General features: G+C 41.2%; 1 protein-coding gene across 1 annotated transcript; it reads left to right on the forward strand.

Moving 5' to 3' along the window:
• The first annotated feature begins 12,037 nt into the window (after positions 1-12,037).
• LOC143615266 (uncharacterized) lies at positions 12,038-12,373 on the forward strand. The gene has a single exon (XM_077088431.1). The coding sequence runs from the start codon at positions 12,038-12,040 to the stop codon at positions 12,371-12,373; it is 336 nt and encodes a 111-aa protein (XP_076944546.1).
• The last annotated feature ends 339 nt before the right edge of the window (positions 12,374-12,712 follow it).

Genomic DNA, 12,712 nt, shown 5'->3' on the forward strand with positions numbered 1-12,712 from the left:
CCAAATGGAACGTGTACCTTCAAGAACTACTTAGACTGCAAGCCCAGTACGTTTAAGGGCACTGAGGGAGCTATAGGCTTCCTGCGTTGGGCTGAGAAGGCCGAGTCGGCCTTTGAGATGTGTAACTGTCCCCATGCCAATAGGGTCAAGTTTGCTGCTGGGACACTCGAGGATTCCGCCCTCACTTGGTGGAATTCGAACGTCCAGATCCTTGGCTTGGAACTGGCAAACGCGATGAACTGGGAGGAGTTCAAAAACATGATGCGAGAGGAATACTGTCCGAGGGAAGAAATTTCGAAGTTAGAGTCGGAGTTTTGGTCATTGAAAATGGTGGGTTCAGAGATTGAAGCCTACACCACTCGTTCGCACGAGTTGGCAGTGATGTGTCCGCGGATGGTGGATCCGCCGAGCAAAAGAATAGAGATGTACATTGATGGGTTGGCACCACAGATTCAGGGTATGGTGACGTCTTCCAGACCAGCCACGATCCAACAAGCGATCCGTTTGGCTCACAAACTAACGGATCAGGCTGTGACCCAGGGTGCGTTACCACCAAGGGGTTCGACTGTAAAAGCCCGTGACAACCCGAATAATGACCATGCCAGCAACAGCAACAACAGCAACCCGAACAGCGGGAAAAGAAAGTTTGACAACACCAGATCTTCATCCTCAAACCTCCCACCGCAACACTACCGGAAGCCCGAATTTACTCGGAGTTTCAACACTCAGAATCACAACAACAACAACAACAACAACGGTAACGGGCAGGTTTCGAGCGGGTATGCTGGGAAACATCCAAAGTGCAATAGGTGCAACTTTCACCATGTTGGGCAGTGTGACCGTGTCAAGTGTCAAAGATGCGGAAAGATAGGTCACCAAGCGAAGGATTGTAGAGTTGACCTTGTGGCGAAGGGTGCTCCTAAGCCACCGATGATGACTAAGGGATGTTATGAATGTGGACAGGAAGGTCATTTCCGGAAGGACTGCCCCAAGCTGAAACAGAACGACAATAACGGGGGTAATGGGAGTGGCAGTAACGGTGGAGGAAATGGCAAAGGAAGAGCGTTTGTGATTGGATCAGGTCAAGCCCGCAGAGATCCGCATGTGGTGTCTGGTAAGCTCCCTGTAAACGATTGTTTTGCTTCTGTTTTGTTTGACACTGGAGCTGATAGGAGTTTTGTGTCAAAGGCCTTTAGCCAACTTTTAAACCTTACTCCAACCCCGTTAGACGCTAAGTTTCCTGTTGAATTAGCCAACGGTAAAACTGTAATAACAACTCATATACTTGCGGGATGTAAGTTGAAATTGTCAGGTCATGTCTTTGACATCGACCTTATTCCTTTTACGCTTAGTAGTTTCGATGTCGTTGTCGGCATGGACTGGTTATCTGAGAACCGAGCGGAGATTATATGTCATGATAAGATCGTCCATATTACCACCCCTTCAGGCGAGATCATTTCGGTCCGAGGCGAGAGAAGCGGCATGACCACCAGCATCATTACCATTATGAAGGCACAGAAGTATTTAAGAAAGGGTCATCCGGCAATTCTGGCGCAGATTGTTGAGAAACCTGTGGAGGAGAAACGAATTGAAGACATTCCGGTTGTGCGAGATTTTCCAGAAGTCTTCCCGGAGGATTTGCCCGGACTCCCTCCCATTCGTCAAGTCGAATTTCAAATCGAGTTGACACCCGGTGCAGCACCCATAGCACGAGCCCCGTATCGGCTCGCACCGGCGGAACTTCAGGAGTTGTCCACCCAGTTGGAGGATTTGTTGGATAAAGGTTTTATCCGACCTAGCTCATCGCCTTGGGGAGCCCCTGTCTTGTTTGTCCGAAAGAAAGACGGGACTTTCCGGATGTGCATCGACTACCGGGAATTGAACAAGGTGACGGTCAAGAACCGTTATCCTTTACCCCGAATTGATGATTTGTTCGACCAGCTTCAGGGATCGAGTTACTACTCGAAGATCGATTTACGATCCGGTTATCACCAGCTGAGAGTGCGCGAAGAAGATATTTCAAAGACGGCTTTCAGAACACGGTATGGTCACTACGAGTTTTCGGTTATGCCTTTTGGCCTAACCAACGCACCAGCCGTATTTATGGATCTCATGAATCGAGTATGCAAGGCGTACCTCGACAAGTTCGTGATTGTTTTCATCGATGATATTCTCGTCTACTCCAAGAACGAGACTGACCACGACGAACACTTAAGGATAATTCTGGAACTGCTGAAGAAGGAACAACTGTATGCTAAACTCTCGAAATGTGAATTTTGGCTTCGAGAGGTTCACTTTTTAGGACATGTGATAAACGAGAATGGTATCCATGTCGATCCCGGTAAGGTAGAGGCCATCAAAAACTGGGAAGCACCTAAGACTCCGACTGAGGTGCGACAATTCCTAGGACTGGCCGGCTACTACCGGCGTTTCATCGAGGGATTTTCAAAGATTGCTCAACCCCTAACCGCTTTGACTCACAAGGGCACTAAGTACAACTGGGGTGACGCGCAAGAATCCGCTTTTCAACTGTTGAAAACCAAGCTTTGTAGCGCCCCTATTTTAGCCCTCCCCGAGGGAACGGAAAATTTTGAGGTACACTGTGACGCATCTATACAAGGTCTCGGTTGTGTGCTGATGCAACTTGAGAAAGTTATAGCCTACGCCTCTAGACAACTACGGGTTCACGAGAAGAACTACACGACCCATGATTTGGAACTCGGAGCTGTAGTGTTTGCTCTTAAGATATGGAGGCATTACTTGTACGGTACCAAGTTTACCATTTACACCGACCACAAGAGTCTCCAACATATCTACGATCAGAAAGAGCTGAACATGCGACAGCGTCGTTGGGTCGAGCTGCTTAAAGACTATGATTGTGCCATCAAGTACCACCCTGGCAAGGCCAATGTGGTGGCCGACGCCCTTAGCAGAAAAGAATCAGATAAACCCAGACGGGTGAGAGCATTGCAACTCACGATTCATGCCAGCTTACCCGATCAGATTCGCGATGCGCAACTGGAAGCTTTGAAAGATGATAATCTCCCATCGGAACTCATGCGGGGCATGAGCAAGCAACTTGAAACCAGGTCGGACGGGGTCCGATATTTTGAGAACCGGATTTGGGTTCCACGATACGGAGAGTTGAGAACTCTAGTGATGGACGAAGCTCACAAGTCCCGATATTCTATCCACCCCGGCTCAGATAAAATGTATCATGATTTAAAGGAACTTTACTGGTGGCCGAACATGAAAGCCGACATTGCAACCTACGTGAGCAAATGTTTGACTTGTGCCAGAGTCAAGATAGAATACCAGAAACCATCTGGTCTACTGCAACAGCCGGAACTCCCAATGTGGAAATGGGAACAAATCTCAATGGACTTTATTACGGGTTTGCCTAAGACACCGACGGGATGCGATACCATCTGGGTGATCGTTGACCGATTGACTAAATCGGCACACTTCTTAGCGATTAAAGAAACAGACAAAATGGAAAGACTGACTCGTGTCTACATGAAGGAAGTAGTGTCGAGACACGGAGTGCCTGTCTCGATCATTTCCGATCGAGATTCTCGTTTTACCTCACACTTTTGGAAGTCGCTGCAAAGCGCACTGGGCACACGTCTCGATATGAGTACCGCATACCATCCTCAGACAGATGGGCAGAGTGAACGGACTATCCAGACCCTGGAGGATATGTTGCGTGCATGCGTCTTAGATTTCGGAAAAAGTTGGGAACCCCATTTACCCTTGGTAGAGTTTTCGTATAATAACAGCTACCACGCAAGCATTAAGGCAGCGCCGTTTGAAGCGCTGTACGGACGGAAGTGTCGATCACCACTCTGCCGGGCAGAGGTGGGTGATAGCCAAATCACTGGTCCGGAACTGGTACTCGAAACTTCGGAAAAGATTGTTCAAATCCGAAATCGCATGGCAGCAGCACGAGATCGACAAAAGAGTTACGCCGACAAGCGCCGAAAACCTCTCGAATTTCAAGCAAACGATCGAGTGTTACTCAAAGTCTCACCTTGGAAAGGTGTGGTTCGCTTTGGTAAGCGAAACAAACTCAACCCACGATATGTTGGTCCGTATCGGATAACTGAGCGCATTGGTCCGGTAGCGTACCGACTGGACCTACCAACAGAACTAAGTGGCGTACACGATGTATTCCACGTATCAAATTTGAAGAAATGCCTATCTGATGAAACCCAAGTAGTCCCTTTGGAGGAACTACAAGTTGATGAACAGTTACGGTTCATTGAGGAACCAGTCGAGGTTTTGGATTGGGAAACCAAAACGCTCAAACACAGCAAAATTCCAATCGTTAAGGTTCGTTGGAACTCGAGACGTGGACCGGAGTTCACGTGGGAACGCGAGGATCAAATGATGAAAAAGTATCCTCACCTTTTTGAAGGGCTAACCAAACACCGGAAACCGCGAAACCCGGCAAACCGTCAAACATCACCGGAGGTATGAACTAAATTTCGGGACGAAATTTCTTTCTACTAGGGGATGATATGACAAACTGAAAATTTTTCTTACTTTTTCAGGCTCTCATCACGACTTGACTCAATTTTCGGGACGAAAATTCTTTAACATGGGAATGATGTGACAATCGTCAATTTCAGGTTAACCTCGTTAACTCAACTCCGTCAATTCAAACTTTAAGATCGTTGAATCTTTAACGCACACTTCATTACATTTAAACTAGGGTTTAAATGACGCTTAACACTTACTACATGTGTAGTCTTTCGGGATTTGCACCGAAACGCAAACGAGTTAACGCAAACGATTGACAAATAAACGACAAACGTCAAGACATTAATTATATGATTATTATGTGTTAGGATTATGTGCTATGTGATAATAGTATGGTCATGTTATCTTAATTGTTCAAGTATGATGGAATATTCTAGAGAAAAACAACAATTGGAAGTTTAGGGACTAGAATGTAACTTGTTTGCTTATAAATATAACTTAAACTCTAAACCCTAACTATTATTATTATTATTAACCCTACGATCGGCTCTCCCCTTGCTCCCCTATCCACGGCTGCCGTCCACATAGATCACACACACACACATCAATTCAAGTCCTTGATCCAAGAACTAGGTGCTAGGAAGGTATACTTGATCACCTCTTACCTCCTTGTTGTGAAATTTTTATGTTTAATGGGTTATGTGAAAACCCTAAGTCAGCCGATTCTTGCATGTATATGATTGTGATGATTCTTGTTAATTGGATGATAGATTGATAACTAGTTTGATAGTATTGCATGTTAATTGTTGTGTCCTTGATTGAGAGTGTAAATAAAACCCTAAGCTTGCATGTATGTGGGATTGATATGCATGGATAGTAGTTATAGGGTCTAGGGGGTTATATGGATGCATGATAGTTCATAGGTTGTGATTATGTTGAGTTTTGATGTGAACAGATTCTGGACAGAATGTATATACGATGTTTAACTGACTGTAACGAAGTGTAAACGTGAAAATTGATTGAGATTGTGGGTACTGCAGTAAACTAGGTTGAGTCTAGTTTCTATAAAGTATAAATTCGTAATTTTTGGATAAGTAGAAGTATACTTTTATGATTTTACAAAAACGTGATGCAAAGCTGAGCTGTTAGACCTGCTGTTAGGTTATATTGTAAATATTATATCTCATGAACCACGAGACCAATTGGGTTGGTTCCACTTCTGGAAGTTGACTCACTGAGTTAGGAACCAAACCCAAGTGGTCTTGCATTTATTGGATTTTTCGTTTAACGGGAATTGCAAATAACATTCTGATGTGCATGAATCTGGCTGATATAAGTTAGCTGTAATGTTTTGATCATTGTGAGCAATCTATATGGAATAAAAATAAGATAAAATATGTTCTGGAAACCTAAGACATGTATGTTTCTGTGGTAATTTTTGGTGAATTAATTGAGACATTATAATCGGTGAACTAGTACAATCTTTCAAGTAGAAATTCTGTCATAACGAAACTAGCTGCTGAGTTGTATAGGAATGCATGAAATATGGTAGTTTCTATATAATTGTTGTAATTTTGACCAAAATACCCTTGCGGGGAAATATTTGCTAGTTGATTGCCATGAATTGACCAAATTACCCTTGCGGGAAATATTGGTTAGTTAGTCTTTGTTTGTTGACCAAATTGCCCTTACGGGAATTATTGCTAGTAAGTAGGTTATTAACACATGACACGGAAGTAATTGCTCACTCATATGTCGTATCACGATTGTACTTGTAGAGTCACACACAATACACAAACGAAACATGTTACGTGCATAGGTATTATGTGCCGAGTCTAGAGACTCGTTAAACGTTCCGATACTTAGAAAATCTCCTTGTTGTTTTAGAACGCTAGAGAGTTTTCTACGACGCGCATCACTCGGTGATCTAGATCGGATATTCTTCGCAAACAGTGAGTTCACTTTACCCCACTCTTAAACTGCTTTCAAACGTTTTCACTTGGGGGAGATAACATACTCCGATAAACATATTTTCTGAGATAAACGCATATGAAAGATTTTGTTATAAATTATATATCACTTGTAAAGGCTAAGCGGCATTTGTAACAACTTGAAGTCCCACACATCGGACCGGTTAATATTTGGAATAGCGAGTCACTTTTGGGTAGTACTACTGGGTTTGACAAACCCCACCCGACGTTATAGCTCAACTGGAGGTTGAGTGGGTGTAAATTTGGGCTAACACATACCATGGTCTGGAGGACCTGGTGACGGGCACTTGATAAACAGTCAGCTTCGGTCGCGAACCACTTAGCAATACTTGTTGTATAGATTAGCTACCTATCGATATATAATTTGACATAACACTATCTGGTAATGCAACACTTAAACGTTGTAACATGGTTACACGCTCAAACGTCGTAACGAGGTTACGCAATACTTAAACGTTGTAACGTGGTTACACACTCAAACGCCGTAACGAGGTTACGCAACATTTAAACGTCGTAACGAGGTTACGCAAAACGCTAAACAATTTATCTTATCTTACTTGTGAACTCACCAACCTTGTGTTGACACTTTTAGTATGTTATTCTCAGGTAGCCGAGGCGGGCGCGCGGTTTAGGAGCATGCATTATTGAAAACACTTTTATTCTGCAAATTTAAACTTAAACATATTACTTTTGGTTTTTAAGTCGTCCTGCGTGACGCAACTTTTGAATTAAGGTTTTACGCTTCCGCATTTACTTTCATTTAAACGTTTTTCTTTGGTTTGGTTATAACTAATGATTCCGATCCTGCCAGTTCACACCCTCTGACGGTAAAACTCCGTTAGTGGATTTTGAGGGTGTGACATCCTCCTCTCCAGATAAGGTTGGTACCGCAATAGGTAAACGATCCGTAGACCTCGACATGTTCCTGCACAATGGTTAGTAATAAGAATAATATCCTTCGAATATATTAATCATAATAAAATACATGCAGGTATTTATACACATAAGCACATATACTCATTTATATGCATACATAATTATTTAATACTATATTTTACACACATATGTTGCTGATTTTACCTATTAGGTTGTTCAACGACTTTTTCTCGAATTCCCACGTAAAAGCAAGTCCGTTATTACGTTACGGACCATAATAACCCACTTGCCCATACGAGTTCATCTCGAGAATCATCGGTATATATTATTTAATATTATTTTATTCCCAGAGCTAATCGATCCTAAGGTTATATTATGGTATCCTAAGGGACATCCTAATTCTTTATAACCAATGGCTCTGATACCAACTTCTGTCACTCCCCGACTAGGTAGTTGCGGAAGCGTAATACGGGAATGTAACAGATAACACTGGTATCAACCACATTGTTTATAAAGAAATTCAACACACTAATTTACATCATATTACATAGTTTGGTACTAAGTTTACAAACTAGATGAAAATCACATAACCAGTTCACGGACTTCTTATTCATTACTATGTATTTGCCTCTATTCACAGCTAATCAACTTTGCTTCTAACACCAAGCACGTAAGCAATTCATTCCAACTTCGGGTTACCTGAAAAGCATGTTAAAACGGGTCAACTACGTCTAGTTGGTGAGTTTCAAGTTTCACGAGTACGAACAAAATCAGTATACGAGTTCGTAAAGTTCATAGTACGTGCGTATATAAGTATGTGTATGATGTATTATACTAAGCCACAAGTGGAACCGAAACAAGCTAAAACGCATGGCCACCCTTGCCCATGTACTCCCGTTGACATTTAATAGCCACTTTGCCCCAAATATGTACTATGTGTAACACCACATAGCAGAATGTAATAAGTATAAATGACAATGTGCAACTGGGTTAACACGTTCCGGCATACCCCTCCGGCCCTGTCAGTTGGGTTTGTCAAACCGATAGTACTATCCACACGTCACCAGCACGAAGTTAATCACTTGTGTTTGTGGGGACTTCCAAGTGTTAGTACTTAGATAATTCACATCATCACAAGTTTTCAAGTATAAACGTATATGTAAACACGCTTTCCACCCCAAAAGTTCGTAAAACAATTTAGAAAGTGGGGTCATGAAACTCACCTTATCGTAGTTCCGGCTGGTAATACGTGTCAGAAAGTAGTGTGCCTCGATTATAGCTTGGGTCCTATAACCGGTTTCGTACCATTAATACTAGTATAGTGTTTAACTAAATCGGGCTGTATAACTAGTTTGGTTATAGCTGTTAGGCCCAGAACATGACCATAGCCTTAGATTGTGACGTTGTATATTATGAAATATTCAAAATCAGACTTGGCTCAGTTTCACAATTTTCCGAGCCTAGCCAAGTTGATCGTTTATACGTTTCGGGATTAGGTAAGTTCAAGAAAACTTAAGTAAACATATTGATTGATAACATGATTTTATTTATGAAAGAATTTTGAAGTTTCGGTATCTGGATTGATCGCAGGGTTTGTTTTCCGTTTTCACACGGGTTTGATTATACAAAACGCGTACAATCCACTCGAATTATCCGGAATTCTTGTAAAATGTTGGTTTTTATCAAATTCATCTAAAACTATGATATTTGATCACTTTTAGAATTTTGACATATCAGTCAGTCCGTTAAACACAAAACTGCCGGTTTCGTTAAAACAAATATAGTTTAAATATTTAATTAATCATAACTAATTATGCACTTATATATAAATTATGGAAATTAATGTAAAAATAAAATAAAATATGGGAAATTTTATAAAAATATTTTCAGAAATTTTAAGATTAATTATCTATTTATAAAAATTCATTAAATGTGTTATAATTAAGTAATAAATAAGCCGTTTATATCAAACGACATCCAAAAAATCCGATAATTTTTCCAAGTGGTCTAATATCATCACATAGCCCCCTGAAAAATTTCCAAAATCTAACTCCTTCACCAAAATGCCTTTTTGTGCATTTTTCAGCTGTTAAAACTCAATATAAACACCCTTGCACAAACCATACTTAGACATGTCCAATTGTCCCCAAAATTTACAAGTGATTTTAAAATCACATGTAATGTTCCTAAGCCAAATTTCGTAATATTTCATGAATTTTAACTATTTTTCCCAAATAAACGCCAGTAAACGGTAATAAATTCTCCAAATATTCTCCGTTTATCGAAAAATTACCAAATTTGAACAGGGACTCATTTATATGATCCCTGATGTCCAAGTTTCATAATCTAAAAACAAACACGTCACAACCTAATACTAAACAGCCCCTAAACGAGGAATATGATATTACCTTGTCGATTTTCGGTGATTTTTGATGGTTTAAAGGACTCTCCGGGTCTTGGGTTGCAAACTCAATGTATCTAAATATCATATAACATTAAACCAAACATAAATCATCCATTGAATAGCCTTGTTAACTAGGGTTTCGGTTTTGGTTTTTAACCGAACTTTCAAACCGTAAAAACGTCGTATTCATGTTCTAATCCGCGTTTTTGACCAAAAATCAAAATGTTTCTGCTTTTTCGACATGTTTAACATCAAAACATGATTTTAGTTGATTTTTATGGTTTTTGAATGGTTAAACATGTCTAAAACTAATCAAAGCCTAATTTTCCGTGTTTAAACCTTTCTAATCAAGCTTAAAGTCTCATGGATTTAGATGTTTACCTCAAACTTTTTAGCTGCTACATGAAGTACTTCAGCTGTTCTTGAGTTGTTTAATGTTTAACTGAAAAATATCTTCATTTTGTTTATTATATACAGGATGCTAGAAAGGGTGGGGTAACCCCCTTTTGCGGCCGTAACAGATAAAGGCCCATTGGGACTCCTTTTTGGCCCAATGGTGCCTCGGTATTCGTTCCATGCGTAAAAGTAGGTCCAAAATTTAATTCGGGTTCGGTTTTTCGCAAGAAAACTAGTTCGAGTGCGAAAAATAGCGCAAAAACGAGTGTTTTTCAGCCTATTTTTATAAAATAAGAAAAACGTACTGACTCGCTGTAAAACCCAAAATATTTTCACCGATTGCTTAGAACATGTCATATAAGTGTTTTATAAATATTTTTTGACTTAACGGATGCTACAATGCCCGTTTTGATGTTAACGATTGCGTTTAAACTTATAGTGTATCAATAAACGAAACTTTTTTTGTTTAAATGGTTTTAAACGTACCGCGGCCTAAATAACAATATGTTAGCCTCTAAAATATATATATATATAACTCATATATGACCCCTCAGTATATATACGGGTCATAATCAGTATCGGTCGGTTACTCATTTAATCGCTACGAATTAACCAATTTATCGTTTACTCGCTATGTAGTGAATATAGTATACCTCGTTTTGTCACGAATGTCACAAAATCCACCAGAATCTTTCTGCTAATAACACCTCTACTTCAAGCGAGCCTAAACCATCTCACTGTTCGTTTAAGACTTTTACCAGTACCAAACCCCAGAGTTTGACGGTACCCAAGATGCCACTGCCTTACTTCAGTGGTACGAACAAATGGAGAGCAAATTCATCCACATTGAGTGTCCCGATAACAAGAGAACCCATTTTGCTACAAGTGTATTCATAAAAGGGGCACTTAACTGGTTGGTGAAGGAAAAGACAACCCGTGGTGCCGAAGCTTCCATGGCTATGCCATGGGACGAATTGAAAGAACTGATGACCAAGCAGTTCTGCCCTCCAAGTGAGCTTATGAATTTGGAAGCTGAGTTTTGGAACCTCAAACAAGAGAGTGGTGAGCACACAGCTTACACTATTCATTCCAATGAACTCAGTGTGCTGGTACCTCACCTGGATACCCCAACTTCCCGTGCCATCGATAAGTACATTCGGGGACTACCGAGACAAATTCAAGATAGTGTCTTGAGTAGTGCTCCCAAGGAACTTGGAGATGCGATTAACCTTGCTGCAACTTTAACTGATAATCATGTTAAATTTGGGACTTTGACATTGAAGGGATCAAAGAAACCTACTGATAAACCCTCTACCGAGTCCAAAGAATCGAAACCTGAGCCGTCCAAGAACTATGCGTTAATCCAGCAAACCACACCTCAACCCCAACCCAACCTTGCACCACCTCTTCGGAAACCGTACAATGGACCCCATCCATTGTGGAACGCCTGTCAACGACACCACCCCGCCTTTTCCGTTTGTCGTCAATGCACTCGTTGCAACCGTTTTGGGCACCTTAGTGCCACTTGCCGAGAGATTTCTAACATTGCTCCTCCTAGGTTGGCTCAACCAAACCCCCGTTCTATGTCATATGCTCAACCATTGAACCAAGTGCGAGCTTGCTACCATTGTGGTGATCCTAACCACTTTCGCAATTCGTGTCCACCACTCGCAACTGTAAACTCACTTCAGCTTGCACCAACTCCGCTATATCAAGTGAAAACTTACCAAATCCATCAAGCTTATCAGCCACAGGTTGTTGCACCATTGTTGGCTAACCAAGCTCAAGTTCAGCCGCACCCAGCCATTCAAGCTCCTGCACCACAAGGTGGTCAAAACATACGTTCAAGCTGATCAAGCTCCTCAAGAAAAATTGTGGGCGTGCTTTCATGATTAACGCCAATCAAGGTCAGCAAAGTGGCGATGTGGTGAACGGTACATTCCTCGTAAATGACCATTCTGCAACCATGTTATTTGATACCGGTGTCGATATGAGATTTGTGTCTTTTGAATTTGAGCCTTTACTTGCTAAAACCCGATCTAATCTTAAAAACTTGTATTCTGTTGAGGTAGCTAATGGTAAATCTATATCAATTGACTCGGTTATTCAAAATTGCAAGTTAGATTTAAATGACCACAAGTTCTCAATCGACCTAATTCCCATGCAATTGGGAAGTTTTGACATCATAGTATGCATGGACTGGTTAACTGTTCATCGTGCTTAAATTGTTTGCTTCGAGAAGTTCATTCGTATTCCGCTTGCCAATGGTCAAATTATCTGTGTGTCTGGTGAAAAGCCTTCTCCCTCGAGCCTAAATTTTATCATTTGTTTTCAATCCCAAACGTACTTACGCAAGAAGTATGTAGCATTCGTAGCCCATGTGGTGGAAAAGAAGGAATGGAAAAAATTGAGGACACTCCTGTTGTTCGCGAGCATCCAGAGGTGTTTCTCGATGATGTTTTTGGTCTTCCTCCTATTCGTGATGTTGAATTTCGAATCGATCTCGTGCATCCATATCTTCTTGCACTCTTCGAGATGCAAGAATTGTCTAACCAGCTCCACG

This window comes from Bidens hawaiensis, unplaced genomic scaffold, assembly GCF_021521415.1.
Source record: "Bidens hawaiensis isolate Kalapana, Puna unplaced genomic scaffold, B.hawaiensis_p1.1 tig00042363_1, whole genome shotgun sequence".
Taxonomy (NCBI): Eukaryota; Viridiplantae; Streptophyta; class Magnoliopsida; order Asterales; family Asteraceae; genus Bidens; species Bidens hawaiensis.

Coding starts and splice junctions, on each gene's coding strand:
- LOC143615266 (XM_077088431.1), top strand. CDS start 12,038: ATGATTAACGCCAATCAAGGTCAGCAAAGTGGCGATGTGGTGAACGGT.